The following is a 20,019-nucleotide window of genomic DNA, read 5'->3' on the forward strand; positions in this document are numbered from 1 at the left end:
CAATACAGGTATCGGAGCCTGAGTTCAGGCTTCTAAAAACACTGGCCCAGATTTCTGTGAAGCAGGGTCTCCTCCAGTGCTTGCCCTCTGGCAGCACACTGCTCGTCTCTGCCTATGCCTGCAGCTGCTGCCCAGGTGTCTTACTGGGACCTTAAAGGAGGGGAGAAAAAGATATTTTATGCTAGTTTAGTTTTCAGTTCCTAGAGGAACGAAACAGAGGACTTGATCTAGGAAGATAGTTTTTTCTTGTGGCTTTTTTGATGTTTCCACTTAGGACAGAGCTATATAGCAGTCAACCCCTGTTTGTGCATACATTGCTAAAAGACTTGTTTGTTTTGAGCTCAGCAACTAGGGCATGCCAAGAGTTGCCTTTAGCGTGATCCAGATGAAGCAAACGCACCAGGTTACACGTAGCATTTTTTAAATGAGTGAAACATCATGAAATTAGTTTTAAATAACACGAGAGATCTGTGGAGGGCTGTAGTTAAGAAAGAGCCAAAAGCAAGTCACAATAATACTACTTATGGATAATTCATTTCTGCATTTCCATGTGGAGAGAGTATAGCAATAGTTGTTGGCTCAAAGACTTTCATCAGCCAAAGTGGAGCTCTTGTCAGTCACAACTAGTCTAGTCCAGTGGTTTTGCATGAATGTATCCCTGCCTCCTACTTGTCACAGATCCTTTAAACTGTGCTATTCAGCTGGATAATACTCAACATACTCTAAATATCTACTTAATAGTTTGTATGTTATTAATAAATAGATACAGAAGTGACCTGCAGTTTCTTATGTGCGCAAGATCAACATATGTAGGAACAGAGCTGGGAGGAGTGACCAAACTAGGCACGCAACTCCAGTAGTATGAGTTATTACACTTTAATAGAAATGCTGAAAAACAAACTTTAATAAACTCATCAATGAAAATGATCAGAAAATTATTTGCAGCCGTGAATGTAAAAAGATATGAAAAATCTGGGACTGTCATAATTAAGAGGGTTTTTTAATAATAAAGGAATAGTTTCCTAAAGTAGTATATGGTATTTTATAAAGAAAAACTTAATGGCCAAATTCCTATTGAAACTCCCGTGAACATGAAAACCCACACAGAATTAGGAAGAAAACCACTGAATGATACTATATGATAACTGAGCAGTTTAATTTCTAAAAACTGGGAGGAGCCCTAGCTTCTACTGAAGTTATTTGGAGAGGTCAAAAATTTAGTGTTGCTTTTTTAAGATCTGCTGTAAGAAACAATGGTGTGGAAAGGGGGGGGGGTGTGCCTGCATTTATACTATGTGAATGGGTATTTCAGTAGATATTTAGTAAAACTACAAACATGGATTCCAGCAGCGTTTGAAGTTTTAGTACAATGTGCTTAATGATAAGCCAATATTAACTAACTTGGTGGTACCCAGTGGTATTTATCTATCAAGATGGTAATAGTACTTTTTTTTAAAAAGGTTGAGATTTGATACATTTGTTGTTCTTATTGAAAACAGCATAACTCTTGCTATTGTCTGAAATTGAGGAGAAGCTTCCTTTGAATTTCTTCATAGGTAAGCAGATATGTTTTAAATAATGAACTCTAAGACTGTTTTGCTGTTCAAGAACTTGCCCTCCCCGGCCCCCTCTGCCCTGATGGTTTTTAGAAGTAGTTGCCTTCCAACTTTGTGTACTACAACCAGGTAGAGTTTTTTTCTATGTCCTGTTTCGCAACTAATTGTGTTGGAACCTTGACCAGGGCAGCATCCTCCAATGCAGGGGCGAGAACAAATAGCCCTGCATTGGGGTGGAGGCACGTAACTGATGCTGGTCTTGAACTGGGTGCACTGTCAGACTGCTGAGACAGGAAAGGCAGGCCTGTTCAGGAGGTTGAGTAACAGAAACACAGCTTCTCTCAGGTTAGGGTCGCATCTCTGAGTTGACTGTAAGTTTTAGCAGGAGCTTTTCCTATGTAGATGGGTCATATGCAAGGTCTCAGTTGTGTGGGGGTTGTCTCGAAGCAAATGGGTGTCGAGTGCTCACTGCAGGAATTTCTGCAGCCATGGCACTGACATGAAATATTAACTTTCTCAAATACATTATCACTTGGTTTTGTAGAACCTGTAGAATTGTAAACATATCTGGTATCTCCCCTCCACACCAAATGTGGGCCAGTGATTTCAAAAGCTGTACAAACCATGAGTTTCAGAGGAACAATCAAATATATAGGCAGCAAGACTGAATAAGCCGAGTTTTAGAGCTTTTTCTCTAGTGTACGTGTGTGGTATCTCCCAGAGAGCTCTCCAAGCTTGGGACGGGGGAGTGACAAGTTCTCATCCTTTCAGAGGAACAGATGTCTGGTAGGGAGCAGGTTGACAAAGTAGATGAGGAGACTGAGGCATTCTGAGATGAAAATGCAGAAAGGTGGGAAGTAATGTTCCCTGAGGCCCAGGGAACCAACAAGGAGGAGCTACCTGTACTGAAATAAGAGGGTCCAAATTACTCTTTTAGTACACCTGAAAGCCAAGGGAAAATGCTTGTGGTCAGTCACTTATTGCTAGCAACAGGGTAGTGGGAAGGGCAGAAATCTAGGCAGGATAGGAAACAGTAAAGACCAGGAAAATGAGCATTAAACCTTCAGGATGGCTTGCACTTCAGAGGCTGGCAGTACTGTGATTGTGTGCTACAAAACTTTGCGCTCGTGTATGTTGAAGTGTGGTAGTTCTTAGTCCCAGGAAAATCAAAAAGGCTGTTGTTGACTCTATGGAATGATGCATCAGGATGCAGGATAGCAACAGAAATGACCAGGCAAACGATGTGTGGAAGCTGGTGGTGAATCTTTTGTCTCTATAAGGACTATGAGCAACAGAACAGAGACATATGGATTGTTTGGCTTTTGGAAAGCTTTTACAGAGTTAGTTGCCTGATCTGTGAACTTGTTAGTAGCCTATATATCAGGAGCCAAATGCTGGTAACAGTGTCAAAAGTGAGAATGCAGTCAGACCTCCCTGCGTATGAACTTGAGTCCTGAATGTGAAAGGAGGAGAATTGGTGTTGAATTTCTGGTAGAGACTGCCCCATCTCCCTGCAAGTGTGGTGGAGAGCTGCTTGGATCCGGGATGCAGTCTAGAGTTATCCCCTTCCAGCAGCTCATGTACTGGAAGACACCGGTAAATACAGGGTGGCCACGCTCACAGAAATGGCCTTGAACGCTCTCAAGAGCGTGAGCTTTGAAATCGCCCCGCAGCGTGCAGTTCTCTTCTTCCCTCTGGCTGTTCAGATGTGTATTATTGATGGCCTTCCACCATCCTCTCTCGCCCTGCTCCTGCAGAGCTCTTGTGCACTGCTGAGCCGAAGCAGGTGCAGAGACCAGCGTGGGGCCGGAGCTGCTCATCTCCAGGCTGTCAGGTCTTGTTTCTTTTCATGCATACTTCCTAGCACTAATAGGGACTACTTGATACTGGCGTACAAACTGAGGAGGACTTGTAGAGAATCTTTTTTTTTTTTTTTTTTTTCCTTCTTTATCCAGTAATTCAGTTGGTAACTTGTTTTCTTTTTAATATCTTCCTGGTTGGCTGGATAAGGAGTGCAGAGCTGTGTCTTGCTGAGCTGACTGCAGGTATAAGGGTATTCTACCACTGTCCCCCACCACCCTGTTTAAGTAACAGATTTATGCAGTCTTATGTTTCCCGCCTTCGCACTTCGGACAACTGGCCTTGTAAGGCATATTAGATGGGGGTTAAATGTCTAACTGCTGTTGATTTTTTTCACTGGTGTTGGGTTTTTAATGAAGTTGCTAGCATTAGGTACCAAATCCTGCTCCCTCGCTTTTGTTTGACTCAAGCTTAAATAAGTAGAGAAAAAAATCTGTCATTACTACTTATTTCGGAGGTTTCTTAATTTCTCAGTCACATTTATATAGGACATTAAAATGTCACTTTTAAAGGAATGCTTTGTGTTAAAAATCATAAAGAGAAGTTCACTGTATACCCTTTGCATTTAATCGTGGTTGTGGAAATGTGAATAGACACAGCATTGAAATATTGTTGAGTCTAAAAAATTAGAGTTCGTTCACACTCATTCATATTTGAAGTGGGTTTTTGCAGTGTATGCATGTGCACATACATGTATTTTTTGTTAGCCAAGCATATTCATACATGTGTGAATTATGTGCATCTGTCTTTAGAGAAGTCACCCGCTGCAGCGCTGGTGTGAGCTACCACATCTGGCTTGCAGCCTAAAAGGGCTTATGGTTGCTGGGCTCTTCTTCTTCCCTAGGAAAGGTTTCAGACTGAAGGTTGCTGAGCCGCTTGCCTGGTTCTGATGTGTGGAAAGATGAAGACAGTAAGACTTACATGTGCTACCATGTTTCAATGCATATAACGCTAGTCCCTGGAGGATTAGGTGTGCTCAAGTCCTCAGACAACCTGCGCAAATGAGGGAGGGAGGTGATGGGGGACTCAGGGCAGGAACCGGCGGCTGGATGGAGGAGCAAGCCAGGGTGGATGAGGGGCACAAGAGGCTGCAGAGGAGGGAGGAACATGAAGGAGAAAATATTCTGGAGTAAGTTTTGTTTGGGGTTTTTTTCTTACTGTGGGAGTAAAAAAACCCAACCAACAAACAAATAAATCCCCCAAAACCCCCGCTGCTGCAGAACTGCATAGTTTTAGGGTAGAATTTATGGGTAAAAATATATTGTTCTTAGTGAGATGAGGAGGCTCTAAGGAAATTTCTTTTTGTGCAAGGTTTGTTCTTGCCAACAAGAATTGTTATTGTATTTTTGTTTCTGTCCATTTATAGACCTATACCTATATTGCTACAAAAAGCCCCCTGAAAGATGAGTTGCTGGAAAGTGTGTTAGATATCTTTTAATTCTGTTTTAGAGATAGTTATGTTGCTTTGCAGTAGGACAGAGAAGAAACTTAGGAGATAATTTCTTAGAAAAAGAAAATTATGGAACAGGGAGGCTTTGAATCTGCCTTAATAGTGAATATTTCAATACTTCAGTGACTTTAGTAATGATCTTAGCTGGTAAGAAGATGATTTTATAGCAAAGTAAAAACAGCTTATAGTCTTTTGTTAATAATTTACCATTAAGTACTAGTGTCAGACTTGAGCACTAATAAGATTTAACAGCATAGAGGTGCAAGTCAGGCCTACTAATATGTAACTCTTTTGTATCTAAAAGTCGAAGTCATTTGTCTGATGGTCATAAGTGTGTTTATAAAAAGTTGGAACAGGAAAACAACTTAAAACATCATAAACCAATCCTCCCAGTGTACTTCTAAAACCATAAAACGTATCTCCCATCTGTGTGTAGAGTTGCTTCCATTTCGTCTTGGAATGAGGAAAGTAAATCACTGTAATGTGGTCTGTGATTTTTATATTGTAAGTTATGTGCTTAAAACTAATGGTTTTTTGGTGTGCTGCTTAGTATGTTACTCTGTTTCAGTACATTAGATAGATATGACCTATGACCAAATACCCCATCTGTGTCTCAGCTGACATTTAACTTGAATCCACTCTTGCAACGTAGTTGTGTATTTGACAACTCCATTTTTCAGCATCAAGCAGTTAAATGTAGCGGAAGAGGTGTTCTGGCTAACCATTCTTGTAAACTTTCACAACTGAGATGTATAAGCATTTAACTTTTTTTAAAATCAAACAATATTCTACAAGCAAAAGTATACTAATACAGAAACTATTGCTTTGGGAAGTAAGGTAGAGTGGAAGTCAAGACCATGTTGTACAGCCAGTTGTTTGTGTAGTAAGATTTAACAAGTTTATGGTGGTGTTACCCATGTTATGCAAAAAGATTATTTACTATTTATATTTTGGAGCCAATACTTTCTGCATTTAAAAGAAAAAAAAACCAAAACCCAACTGTGTATAGATGCAGATATCACATGACAGTGGTATAAAAAAGGGTAAGAGTAGCTATTGCATGCTCTGGATGTAGCTTGCTCGCTCTTGTTTGGTACGTTCACATGTTGAAACAGCCACCGAGCTGTAGCCACAGGATGCAGCGTCTGCTCCTCTTATTCTGTCCTGTCCTTTCTCAGTGAATAAAAAGGCAAGTTAGCATGATGGGGCCAGAGACAGGCTTTTGTGTTGTCTGCTGGCAGGAGAGGCAGTTGAGAGTGCCTTGTGTTCTTGCTGGGTAATTCTGCATTGTGAGCAGTGTCTTCCACTGTCTCTTACGCAGGCCACTGTAGAAAAGATAGCAATTAAATACCACAAGTAAATGATAGCTTTCTTTGTAGGATTTCTAACTTTCATTTTACAGGTAACACCTCCTACCACCCGCCCCAAATTAAGAAAAGTACTGCTTAGGTGTCAAGAGGTAGAAGTCCTCAGAACTGGTGTTTCTGGCAGGGTTCACAGAAGTTGTAGCTGTTTCTGCTCAACCAAAGTGCACTTGTGTTCTGCAGAGCTGGGGCACCTCTGGCTGGAAACCTTTGGAAAGGTTTCAGTATGTGTTATAAAATAGAGGGTTAAAAGGAACAGCAGAGCCCCAGTCAAGCATTAGACACATTAAATGCCAGAGTTGAATCAAACAGCAGTTTGATGCTGAGATTTGAAAGCAAAGCAGACATGGCATCATTTTTATTAACTGCCACAAGTTTACTGCAAATGATGTGTTCCTTGATTCATTATTAGCAGAAGAAGGAAGACTTTGTTGGGGGAAAAAGAATTTGACGTTTCTTTCTATATGAATAAGGAAAATTATTCTTTTTCCAAAGTGGTGTTATAAATAGTTTTGTTAAGTATTCTTCTTGGTAAATTGACAATATCGTTGCTACCAAAGGACAGAGCTAATGGTAGTAGAACCACTGAATAAATCATAAAATTAGTGTTAAAGTAAATAAGTTCACCCATGGTGAGGACCGTAATTGAGTTGGGGCAGAACTTACAACTACTGTTTGGTTTGCAACATTTGCTTTGCCAAAGGGAAAGCACCAGTCAGTCTTGGAATAATAAATGGTAGTTGCAGTGCGTGAAAATGTTAATGAATCCAGTAATGATGAACATGTTATGAGAATCGTATGTGCATTTTTAATTCATGCCTTCCATTTAGTAATCTGTGAGGTTTGGGTTTTTTCATGCTAGCAGTAGCTGCTATCGAAGTCAAGGGCCAAAGCAATTGAGTGGCTCAGTTAAAGAGGCTCTGGGACTCTTACGTTATGCAGACTGGCCTATGAGCATAACTTAGCATATTTGAATAAATTAATTCCTAAATTAAGATTACTTTGGTCAGACAGTATCAGATCTGGTTTGATCAATGCTCAGACTTACTTTAAATTTTCTCTAATACTTTTCATTTTACTGCTGCTCACTAACATAAAGTGAAGTAGAGCTCTTTAATGTTGTGGGGTTTGTTTTGTTTATTTATTTTTTTTTTTTTAATAATTGCTAAATGCCCAAACGTTATCTCACTACAAAAATGGCATCTGTACTTTGCAGTGTGTTTGGATATGGTGAGGGCGGACAGACCAGCCCTGCCAGTCACTGCCTTTTGTCTGGAACTCTTTCCCAGTGCTAGTACAGAAAGTCTTACAGTGCTAAACACTTCAGCTTTGCCCCTTCATGTGCTAAACCAAGGGCTTCAGTTTCCAACACTGGTAATCTTGTACATTTTTGTGGTCATGAAATTATCAAATTTTTGATACATGTATTTAAAAGGCATTAAAAAAATATGAAGAAAAGACAGTTTGTAGAGGTATGGAAAAAAAAAATATCCAAATCTCCATTCTTTCACTCTCCAACAAACTAATCTTCACAAAGCCTCTTTCTTCCTTCTGTTCTGAAATTCAGATGAAAATAACATTTCTTTTGTAGTGGTACCTTTAAGTCCTGGGTGGAAAATTGGAGGGTTTTTTCTATGTCTTTGTATAATTTAAGTAATTTTTTAGTTTTATGTGTAAAAAATAAAAAAACTGCAAGGTGATACTACCATGTGGAGAGGAAGAGAAACAAAATACAAGCTTTTGATGGTGGTGAATAGGGTTTCCTCTCTTTCTTGTAATTCATAAACTGCTCTGCTTTGCATCTACTTCCCAATGTGAGGGGTGTGTGTAATCTTTATTGTGGTATGGCACTTTGCAGTGCAAAGAGTTAAATGATGTGTGAAATGACCTGTCACACTGTATTATGTGCCACAGTATTATATACACAGAGGAATGCTTAAAAAAGGGCAGAAAAAAGCCCCACTTTTTTGTTGTTTTGAAGAGAAACATTTGGTGTATATGTATATATTTCTGCATAATTTATTTTAGCTAAGCCACAGGAGCCTATCAACTACCAAAATAGAAGGGATATGCTGGATAGTTTCCCTTATCAATTCATTAGGAAGGTAACAGTGGAGATTCAGTGCCTGCCTGTGATACAGCTTTCGTGCAGGGAAGAACAAAACCAAACTTTGCATCTTGTACTGGAAATAGCTTATGAATGGCTCCAAGTAGCTTCATTACTGTGGGAGAAGTTAGGAACGTGTTTACAAAGCCTTGCAAAAGGTTTAGAAAACAATGCTACACTGCATTTCTTATTAAATCATAAAATTCTCAAATTTGTACTACATGGTTTCATCTGATTTTTTGCCTGCGGTTGATAGCTTTGTTGAAGCTCGGATTGGAAACAAGAAGTCCGCAGTGTAAAAGTCTTGTCTTACAATTCATGCGTTCTCCTCTTCACTACAAATACCCTTCTGCCCTTTCATGAGGGTATGGATGCAAAGCTTCCCTCAGGTGTGGGGCCTAAATCCAAGTGCAAATTTAGGCCTTATTTTTAAATGGAAAATAGTCACTTGAAATGGGAGTTTCTTTCTTTCTTTTCTTCCTCTATATGCAGAATAAGGTCAGGAGTATGGCACATTTCACACACACACACACACACACCCCCAACTGCAGAGTTTGCTCCCTGTTAAAGATCTGCTAGTGGGGTAGAGAAACTGTTTTGCTTTAAAAAAGTGAGAACCGGAGAATAACACCGTCCTCTCCAAACGTTTGAGGTGATACAATGACATTCTCTGCTCATCATTACTCAGATTTTTAAAGACAGCAGTGGCAGTGCCAAAACCCTGATCAGGCATCCACCAACTCCATCCCCACTTCTAATCTGCTTAATATTTATGTCTCTGTATTTCATTTCCATAAATAATATATTTAAATACTTCAGATTAGTTATGTAGCAGTTGCTGCATTTTGGAGCAAGGCAGGGAAAACCCCACTCATGAGGAACAACGTGTCTTTTTGCACCTGCTCAGCATCGTTTACAGTAATTTATTTTCCGCCAGACGTGGGAATGGCCTTTTCCACCCTGTTGCGTGGGAAAGCTCATTTTCACATGCCAGTGGTGCTGTGAAGGAGGTGGCTGCATAGTCCTTTCCTCCCTGTCCTCACACTGAAGGCAGGTGGGGTGGGAGGTGGCGTGTTTCCAACTCCAGAGAAGGATGATGAGCCTTGAGAATATTGTCCAATTCCCAGCTTTGGGAAGGTGCAAATGGAAGCCTGCTTGCATTTGTGGAGTTGGTTTGAAGTGGTTTGGGTGCAGTTCATAACCAGATCTTCATTTCTTACCAAGATTTGGGAAGCTGCAAGTTCCAGTGGGTCATCAATCTGTTCCCACACAGAAGTCTGGCGTTTTTCTGTCTGGAAGTGCCTTATATTTGATGCTCCAGAGGAAAGCGAACTTCCTCTGCAAGTACTGTGTTTATCGAACTGCAATTCAGCATCATGGAGGAGAGAGGTGCTGCTTTCTCATGCCAGGTCGTGCACAGACTACCACAGGCTAGGATTATTGATTATTTAATGTAATCTAGTTTAACACTAAAACTCTTCCGTGCTACTTCTGATCAGGCTTGAAAAACTGGCCTCAAATCGTGTTACATATTGGAGACTCAGCCCAGTGTTGTTGGAGGACTCAAGATTCCTGGAGCTTTCTTGGTTGTTCCAGCACAAAACCAGGTTTCAGCATAATTTTGTTTTAAGTGAGAATAATTAATTGATGGCCAGAACTCAGTGAAATTCGGGTGTAGGACTTCACCCCCAAAAGAAGCACTTGCAAAATCAAAGCTGTTGAACTAAACTCTCTTATTTTTGGCACTTGCCTATTCAAGCAGTTTGTGCGGTTATATTAGATGGCAGCTGGGTCACAACTTTGCGTCTGGCTGTTCCTGAGGTTGGGTTAACAGGCTTCACCCTGATGCCCTGCCTGCGGTGGGAGCGGCAAGGGGCCCAAATGTGCATGCTCGCATGTGAGTGGGCACGCAAACGAGCTTTGCTGCGTCACGTATGGAGTATACTCCTCCTACGGTAGTCCCTGTGCAGGCTGTGGTCGGCACATCTGCTCCACTCCTTCTCATTCATCACCATATGAGCAATCTGGAGACCTGTGGTAGTTTTACATTCAGTGCAGTGATGCAACAGAAAAAAAATCTCTACCGTTTCCACGGCAACTTGTGCGTTGGACCCTGGCTGGAGCAAGGCAGCAGGATACTGTCAGTCCCTGCAGCTGGTGACTTCACTAAAAGCTTGTCAGAAGAAAGCTCTTGCTCCCCCCCCAAGCCCCTCTTGGTTATTGACGTAAGGGGATTGTGATGAATATACTACCATAAGCGCAGCTCTAGATTTCCTATTGTAACTTTTTTCCTTCATATTTTAACTCTCACTGCTGCTTTGTTTTGATTCGGTCTTCTATTTGCAAATAGTCATTGCAGAGTACTTCAGGATTATCCATTCAAACCTTGGTGAGGATGGCATGGTCAGAAGTAGTTAGTACTAGGTGACTGGTGGCCTGTGTAAAATGGTCTGGGAGGCTCGGTGCTGTCACTAGCTGACAGATACCAACAGCCCAGATGCCGTCAGCACCAGTAGGTCCCTTAGCAGCACTGTTTAGGGGACAGAGGGACTGAACTTCATCCTTTTTTCTCCCAAAGTGGTTCCTCCAATTCAGATTGCACACTGAGAAACAGTTTACAGATGGTTCTACCCTACAGTTTTCCTGGCCGAAACAACCTGTGCATTTATGCGTGTATCTGTGCATAGGTTTGCATATGTGTTTGCATAATTCCTAAGTCACACAAAAGCCACCCCTATTCAATACATACATACTGTATGGCAGTAATGCTATAATTTCTTTCACCAAAATGTGCCTTGCATCACACCTCGGTGATAATTCTATGGCCATTTGGGTTCCACTTGAGTGCTTTATTTAAGTCGCATCATCTTCACTGGATATTTATTATACTTCCTTAGTTATAAAAAGCTTAACACTTCTGCTTATGGAGCAAAGTAAATATTTGGTCTACTTTGCAGCTAACCTGAGAAGGTTTCTAATTAGAGCGTCCATGCTCTGAATGGTGTAAGATCTCTCAAGCTGATGAAATGCATATATGTGACATCTTTACCGTAACTGTAGAAAGTATGGGGAAAAAGTGCACCACTCCTGTTCACAAGAAACTTCTGTTATGCTGTAAAATGCAACAGTCTCCCAAGCATTTACTACCATGATTAGAGTTGCACAATCAGCACACAAGCGTTCACTGTTAGTATTTTACACAGCTAACGTGCCAAAATAGCTTCCTCTTTTAAGCAATTATAGCTCATGTAGAATTTGAGCATATCAGGAGTTGTCTGTCAAAATGTTTTTAATGAAAAATTGAGTTTGCATAACACTGACATATTGATGTCTTTGCTTCTAACTGTTGATACTGATGGGCTAAAAAGCTTGATTTTTGGGGTGGGAGAAAATTGCATTAGTTCAGCTCATTTGGAGAATCTGTTTGCTGAATTTGCTAAGCTTTGTTTTTCTGCTGAATATTAAACCCTATTTCCCAACCATGCGTATACTGCCTGAGGGGAACGGTTCCAGCTCCCATTTTCCGTGACATTTTCTTATAATGCAGCCCAGGCCCGAGCCAGGGGTGCCGTGCAGAGCTGATATCGTAGGCTGTGTTAGGGGAGGCATGGTCTGATCAAAAAGCTGCTGCTTGGTACTTCCCAGACTCCAGTGTTGCACCTCAGCAGCTGAATAAGAAGTGTCATGGTTTTTCCCTAAGCATCATTTTGGTTAATTCAGTTGTTGTGGTGAAACCTGTCCTTCCATGTGATGACTTGCTGAGTAGATACTCACTTTGTGAAGCTCTAGCTGGATTAGAGCAGTATACAAATAAACACAAGTACCTTTGTAGTTTTTCCTTTGTTGTTGCCCTCCTATTCACAGTAGAGATATATAAATGCTAAAGCGTGTTACCAGTTTCAAAATGACATTATTAGCTCTGTTTCACCCTCCCAATAAACACCTGAAGATCATTAGTTGTTTCTTTCTTCCCTGAAACACACTCAAGCATGTGTGGAGCTATGTGGTATACTCTGCCTTTATCTGAAATAAGCTCTGAAATTTAAGAAGAAGCGGAGATAAAAGCTCCATTGGGGAGAGGATGAGTTCCATCAGTGCCCTGCCCTCGGCCATCATTGGAAGCGAGTCGTGGGAAGCAGCCAAACGGCCGTGCCGGCTGATGCGTCGGCGCTCTGCTGCGCTTCGGGTCTGTTGCCGTTGTTGGGAATGTGAAAAGGTTGTCAGAGAAGGGGAGCGTATCTTTTGTAGTCGTGTAGCATCCACTACCCAAGGTACTCCAAGTCCTTCTTTGACATCTTTGAATTAAGCTTCGCTGCCCCTGTGTGATTCAGTATTATCTCCATTATGCAGGAGGAGAGACTTGGACAGAGACAGATGAAGCTGTTTGCTGAAGGTCATGCAGCAATTCTCTGGCAGTGCTGCTCTGCTGCTTTCCAGCACTGTCTCAGAGGCAAGGTTGTCCTTTCTCCCTTGTGGGTGCTGAAGGGAGGAGTATTAGCCCTTTTTATTTTATTTTTTTTTAAATTTTCAGCCGCCTCTTCCTGTGTTTGAACAGAGTGAAATTGTCTGGACTGGTGAAGCAAGTTGGCTTCATACATCTTGTCAAATTAACTGTCCTTGTCTGTGTACGCATGGGACTGCGTGGCAGGAGTCAGCAGGTGCAGAAGGCACAGGCACGCTGGTAGTGTCAGAGGCGCTTATGGGACCCGTAGGGGTTGGCAATGCGAGAAACAGTCTATTTTAAACTTATATTTCTGTGAAGAGTAAAAGATCAAATGTACTTATAATTGTTGCCATCATGCTAGCTGACAACAGACTGATTTCTTTCCTCCATGTATCATCCAGCTCCACCAATATTCATGAGAGCTCTCATCTGTCGGGGCGAAGAGGGTGTTTGGCATAGCACAGAGCTGTCTATCCAACCCTATATCTTTAATGTTGGTGTTGATGAGCGATGCTCAGAGACTCTCTAGCCACAGGTTAGCAGGTGACAGGAATCCCCAAGAGTAGGGTACCTGCTGTGAGTAATCAGACAGGAACCCGGTGCGGACCAAAATACTCAGAAATAGGCAGCGGGACCTTTCCTGCAGGGTCTGAGGGAGTACGTGCAGCTAACTCAGAGGCTAGGATGTGAAAGGCTAGCTAGTTCCCCTCACTATCTCATAAAAATGAGCTGGCAAAATGGGACCATGGTGGTCTCTGACATCATTACATGGTAATCACTCAGTTGCAATTAAACATGCTTAGCCTGGTAACTCCAGTAAGCTGCTGGTGGTGTCCAGGTATGGGGTCATGGGAGGTGCGAGCTGTTAGCTTTTCTTTTTTGTGTGTTACTTGCTCTTCCCTCAGCATGTTACCTCCAAGGTCAGCTTTGACCGTGAGCAGGGTGCTTCCAGGGCTCAGCAAGGCTGTGCACACTAACGTGCTGCAGTGTGGGTGCCTGCTTTATTTTGGTGCTGGGAGAAAGAGAAGCTATTACGAAGTCAAGAGTCATTTTCCCCCATATAATGGTAACACTAGGAATGTTGTGTGGCACTGACCCAAAGTTGCCAGGTTGTGATAGCTACATTTGTTGTTGTATTATGACCTATTTATTATAACACGTCATCAAATGTAATATTCTATTTTCCCCTCCCTCAGCAAAGGGACATCTCATCTCCCAGCGATAGTCATCTCAGCTCTGACAGAAATTCAGGGTCTTCTGCTTCATGCCTTCACCCTCCTTAGGCCAGCAAAAGTGCTGATAGTGGAGAAGGAATAACAGCAAATCCCACATATGCATTAAATCCCCAACACATTCTGTGTAACAGAATATGTTGTTAAACTCTCATAAACTACCCGCTGTAGAGTCCTGTCTCCACAGATAACGTGCTTCTGAATCCCAAAGCCCTTTTCAATGCATTTAAAGTGGGGTAATGTGAAACAAAATCATTCTGGACAAATGTAGGGAGCAGAGTTGTCAGCAACCAGTCAGGAGGAAAGGCAGATCTAGTTTGTTAGGCATACATTACAGTGTGTAGCTAACAGTAACAGATACATAAATTGCTCTGGCTTTCTCACAGAGATGTTGACCCAGAATCCACTCAGAGGGAAGAGTAACAGTTCCCTTTACAGATGCAAAAATCAGACAAGAGTGAAATAGCCATGATCCCCATAATGGAAGAAAAAAATTGTCTATTCTTACCATGACTCTTTTTGGGCAGAAGTTAGTTCAGTCAAGCTTACTCATTTAGGAGTGATAAACACAAGGGTTGCTTAGTTTTAGTAGTTCTTGCCTCCTTGCCTGATGAAATGAGCTATCCAAGGACTCTTATTCCCTGTCTGCCAGAGAGGGAAACCTAAAGCATATTTAATGACATGCAGAAACTGAAGGGAGAATTAATAGCAGTGAAGTGTCTAGGTGACTCTCTGAAAAGTTAAGATGAAAAGCTTTGAAAGTGACCTTCATGTTTGATGTTCCCTCTCTGCTTTTCTCTACACTTGAAGCTCTAATAATCACTTTTTTCCACTTTGTCACTGTATCACTTTTTTCATGAAACGTTTCCATAGCTAGGTAGAAATTTGGATCCAGGGTGGTAATATCTGCACACGTTGGGTGGATGCAAAACACAAAGGCTGGTACAAAGGGTCGGATGTCTTTGTAGTGGACGGAACAAAAACTTGTCATAGGTTGCTAAATATAGGTTTTCAGTATTTTATTTAAAAGTTGACTATAACTTTAAGAAAGGATAAAATTATCAGCAAGTGTTTCTTTGAGTAGGATATGCTGTCTGTCCCCTTTGAGCAGTGCAGAAATCTGCTGAGAGAGTGAGCACAAGGAAAGCATGTTGGGAATGGGAAAACGATGTACAACCAGAGGCTGTAACCCTGTGGGTTCTCAGGCAGCAGACTGCAAATGCTGGCATGCTGTAGGAGGATGACATACATAGTCATGTCTGGATCAGATGGAAGGACAGGGAAGGAAGGAGATGTGGCATCTGAGTAGAAAGGGAAGGGGAGAAGAAACATCCGAAGCTCAGAAATGAGAGCAGAAAGTGCCAGTAGTCAGGCTGGAAGACAAGAGGAAGGAGGAGCCTTTGGGGAAGGAGTTATCTCTAAGGCAGTTGTGTTTACTTTGGTTTAAAATTGTAGTAGGCTTTTGTAGTTGTGACTGAAACCGGAGTTAATGGCCCCATTTGAGACACCAATGCCTCCTTCATTGCTTGAAATGGGGATAGTTTGGGTAAAAACAACATATTTTGCTTTTAGGATAATTAAAGGTTTATTTTGCTTGAAATGGCACTTTTCATGGAGTGATAATGACACAAATCTTGTCTGGTGTTCCTTTAGCTTACAGTGAGCAAAAGAGTAAGAAGTTTATTTTCCTGGCCCTTAAGTGATCCTGGAGACATGGGACTCGTAACACGTTCCAGAGTAGTTTCTTCCCAACAGTCACGGAAGAATCTCTCTGCCAGCTACGGGCACGTGTGTATGAAGACACATAACTAGTTGGTCATGGAGAGACTTTTTTTTCATTGCCTTGTTGAAGTGGTTCTTAGTCTGGCTGACCTTCTTGGTCCGCCCTTTGCGGGCAACCAAGCTATCCTATCCCCCGGCAGGTCTGGTGTCGGAGTGCTGTAGCCTCGTAGGTCTGGGTTGGTGATGAGCGATGCTGTCAGGCTCCTCTCAACACCATGAGGTGCTGTGAAGTGCTTCTTGTCCAGCCTGAGAGGAGCAGTTACTCCTCTAGGTATCCTCACACTGGAAGAAACTGTTTTGATCGGCAAATAACCTTGCATAAAGCTCAGGTGTAAAGGGGAAGAAGTGGTATTAATTTTCATAGTGTTTCAGCTGGGGGCGAAGTAGCCTTATTCTATCACAACTTCACTGTAGGTACCCAACCCTCCCATAATCTATTGAATATTTCGCGATATTTTCATCGTTGTGACTTCATTCTCGCTGAGAATCTGTTTAGGATGTGTTGACTTAAAAATAATACATAAACAAGGTGCAAACAGTTCAGTTAAGTGATAGCCTGAGGTTAAGAACACGGTGATCAAGTTCAGCGTCTGAAGTTGGCAGGGAAATTGTCTTACCATCTAGGAAAACTTGAAATTAAACTTTTTTTGAAATATAGATGGTAAGTCTGTGAAAGAAACTCACTTGCACATCTAAACAAAGCCAGCTTTCCAGGGTTGAAGAGAGCTGCTTGAGCTCTCAGGCTGCCTTTAGGAGAGAGGGGCCATGTCCCCACCATGTAACCTCTCTGCTGAGGTTGTGCTTTGTAGCATCTGTGAGAAAATCTTTAGGTAAAATCAGAGCTGTGTTGCCTGTCTGGCCACTGTTGGTCTTGGGCCCCTGTCACCAGCAGTGGGCAGGGCTGCTCGAGCTAACAGAGCCACCAGCTTCGGGTTTATTTTTGTTGGGGTTATGAGACCTTAATGACTTGAGGGGAGTTTTTGGAAACACTGAAGTTCTGCACTATGCTTATGTTCAGCTTTTTGTTCTCCCTGGCATTGCCTTCAAGTAAACACAGGGGGAGTAACCTCAAAAGGAGCAAAAATCCATTCCTGTGTTAGAGTAAACAGGAGGATTAAGCTCTTTCCCCCAGTAATCAGATTCTGGCATGCTGTAGGAGGATGACATACATAGTCATGGCTTTTGAAGATGACTGTGTATTTTCCTGTATGTGATGGATTTTGTATGTGCCTGTGAAGTAAAAGTTAACTTGGCTATGAAAATCTAATGATTTTTTTTCTCTATGATAATTTTACTTTTGGTTGTTTACTTCATACGATGACCACAGACATGTACCATCCCAGCCTATAGCATGAGGCAGGGGAAATCGTCCTGCAGTTGTTCTGTCTCATGCTCTTCTCAAGCCGCAGGCCTTTGGTGACTGTCTGGGACCCTTTGGAAAATGAAAGCCCTCCCAAGGTCACGGTATCGAGGATTCAAATCAATGTGGGAGAAGAGGGCAAAGTTGTCTGGATGGGAAAAATCCTTAAGTTGGTTGCAGTATAGAATTGTCATGGTTTAACCCCAGCCAGCAGCTAAGCACCATGCAGCTGCTCGCTCACTCGCCCCCCACCCAGTGGGATGGGGGAAAAAATTGGGAAAAGTAGTAAAACTCATGGGTTGAGATAAGATTGGTTTAATAGAATAGAAAAGAGGATACTGATAACGATAACACTAATAAAATGACAACAGTAATAATAAAAGGATTGGAATATATAAATGATGCACAATGCAATTGCTCACCACCTGCTGATCGATGCCCAGTTAGTCCCTGAGCGGTGATCCCTCTGCCCCCACTCCCCCCGGTTTCTATACTAGATGTGACATCCCATGGTATGGAATAGCCCGTCAGCCACCTTGGGTCAGCTGCCCTGGCTATGTCCTGTGCCAACTTCTTGTGTCCCTCCAGCCTTCTTGCTGGCTGGGCATGAGAAGCTGAAAAATCCTTGACTTTAGACTAAACACTCTACTTAGCAACAACTGAAAACATCAGTGTTATCAACATTCTTCTCATACCTAGCTCAAAAACATAGCACTGTGCCAGCTACTAGGAAGACGGTTAACTCTATCCCAGCTGAAACCAGGACAAGAATCTAGCCCAATTCATATGTGGACCAAATGCCACCATTCTGTCACCCCTGGTCAGCAAAAAAAGTACAGTTGCAGTTGGATTGTCAGTATCCAACCACTGTTTCCTGAGCTGGTCTATGTTGCCTCATGGTGTCTGGTCTCAGGATTCAAATTTGGGAGGCGGTAGCTGTATGTATAGGTCTGTGTTTGTGCAGTAATGCACATGGTATATTTGAAGTCCATCCTATCAGCATGTTTCCAAAGCACTCGCCATATATAAACGGTACAGTGGCTGTTTTGCAAAAACCTCTAAGTCTTTCCTTCCTTTTGACAGATTGAAGACATCATTACGAGAATGCAGGATGACAAAACAGGTGGAGTTCCCATCCGCACTGTCAAGAGCTTTCTGTCTAAAATCCCCAGCGTCGTCACCGGTAAGGACCCTAGTTAGCAGGGAAGAGAGCTGGTACTCACTGGCTCTAAGCAAACACACTGCTAAAGCTGCAGAAAAGAAGGAATGTAAGAAAAAAAAAGTCCTCCTCTGCTTGTATTTTCTGCACATTGTTGTTATGGGGTGAATATTAAAGAGAGTTAAGAAATCTTGGTTCAGGTAAGCAAGTATTTATATTTCTTTTTGGGGTGAGTTCTTAAAAAAATGTTACATGGCTTTTGTGGCTGTCACAGTATCACCAGTCAGTCATTCCCTATAATGGGGGTAGGACAATCTTGGGGAAGAGCTCAAGAAAGTAAGTTGATACTGTTCTCTCACTCATATCCAGATACTCTTATTGGACTTTCATCACAGATAGAAGAATGTGAAATACCTTTATGCATGTATGCTGCTTTATTAAAGCTATATGTACAGAAGCGTGGATGGAGCAGAGACTGGCAGTCAGAGTACAAAACTGTTCCTACATATATTTCCAGACAGAATATGTTCCAGTGCAACAAAGAACTTTGCTGTTGATAGATGATGAGTTTCTTCAGGGTGATGTAAATTGCTTGGAGGATTTGTACTTGGGTTTCTGGTACCTGTTTTCACTAACTCGATAGTAGTATTCACTATGGTGGCACAAAACTACTGTTTTGTTTCTCTGTACTAGTAGACTGTTGTCCAACATGAGATACCTAACTACTCCTGGGACTTAAAATTTATGATGTTGTGTATCTCTGTAAAGTAAGTACAATTTTCTCTGTCCTGCAGAGTCTCTTTCCAAATCAGACAAGAAACACACACTGATGAGTGTTTAGGGAAGTTCCCCTCCTGTTCCGAAAAGTGAAGGGCTTTGTTGTCTGCGGCTGTGACTTTACTGCAGTAAAATTCAGATGATCACTAAAAATGCTAAAGTCGCGTTGTTGCTTCTAGATAGCACACAGATAACTGGAAGAAGACTGGCAGTTCAAATAGACCTTTCTTGGTCTTGGGGTCTTTATACTGTTGTAAAATAATGGGGAGATATCTCATCAACAGGGATGCTGGCAATGCAGCTGGTGTCAAGCCATTGCAAAGAGGGTTCCCTGCAGTGGAGCATATCTGAGCTGAAGCACTTCAAAAATATTTTTACTGTGAAAATGGTTGGATTGAGCAGAGTTTGAGGTTGTGTTGATTGATTCCGGAGTGTGATCTGATATATTTGTATCAGAAGAAGTGTCCAACTTAAGCTACAGGAATGGATTACAAATCTATAGGGTTCTTGGGGATAGGCAGGGCATATGGGAATTGGAATGAAGTTTTTACTTAAATGAGGCTCAGTCCAGTTAAGCCCTTTTTACTGAGCAACAGGCTCCTCTGTCCGAAATTGATTTCAAGGTGGTGACCCGGTGTAACTGTCAGTTGCAGGATTAGGGGGTTACAGTGGAAAAGAACATGAATCTAGAGTGAGATGTGAAAATTGCATTACTAAATTTCAGGTATGGCTGGATCAGGTATGAGCTAACTGTTCTTGAAGGTTCCTGGGGAAAATAACTATCTGATGTGAAAACTGATTCCATAAGCTGAGGTCTGCAATACACAGACTGGATGTCTTAAGATTGACTCAGCTAAAACAAGTTTGATATTCCTGTTAATATTCATAGCATTGATTAAGCAATTGATCTAGTCATCAAGCCACCACC

At 41.9% G+C, this 20,019-nt stretch overlaps 1 protein-coding gene across 4 annotated transcripts in view; it reads left to right on the forward strand.

Moving 5' to 3' along the window:
• The window catches only part of RGS6 (regulator of G protein signaling 6), a 289,871-nt gene that overhangs the window by 160,989 nt on the left and 108,863 nt on the right, over nucleotides 1-20,019 (forward strand). For 2 of the 4 annotated variants that reach the window (XM_049825519.1, XM_049825521.1), the window contains exon 3: nucleotides 18,239-18,338. The exons of the other annotated variants lie outside the window; for them this stretch is intronic. In XM_049825519.1, coding sequence (XP_049681476.1) covers nucleotides 18,239-18,338 — 100 coding nt within the window. The remainder of the gene's footprint in view (nucleotides 1-18,238; nucleotides 18,339-20,019) is intronic. 4 annotated transcript variants of the gene reach the window in all.

Source organism: Accipiter gentilis, chromosome 22 (genome assembly GCF_929443795.1).
Source record: "Accipiter gentilis chromosome 22, bAccGen1.1, whole genome shotgun sequence".
In the NCBI taxonomy this organism is placed as follows: Eukaryota; Metazoa; Chordata; class Aves; order Accipitriformes; family Accipitridae; genus Astur; species Astur gentilis.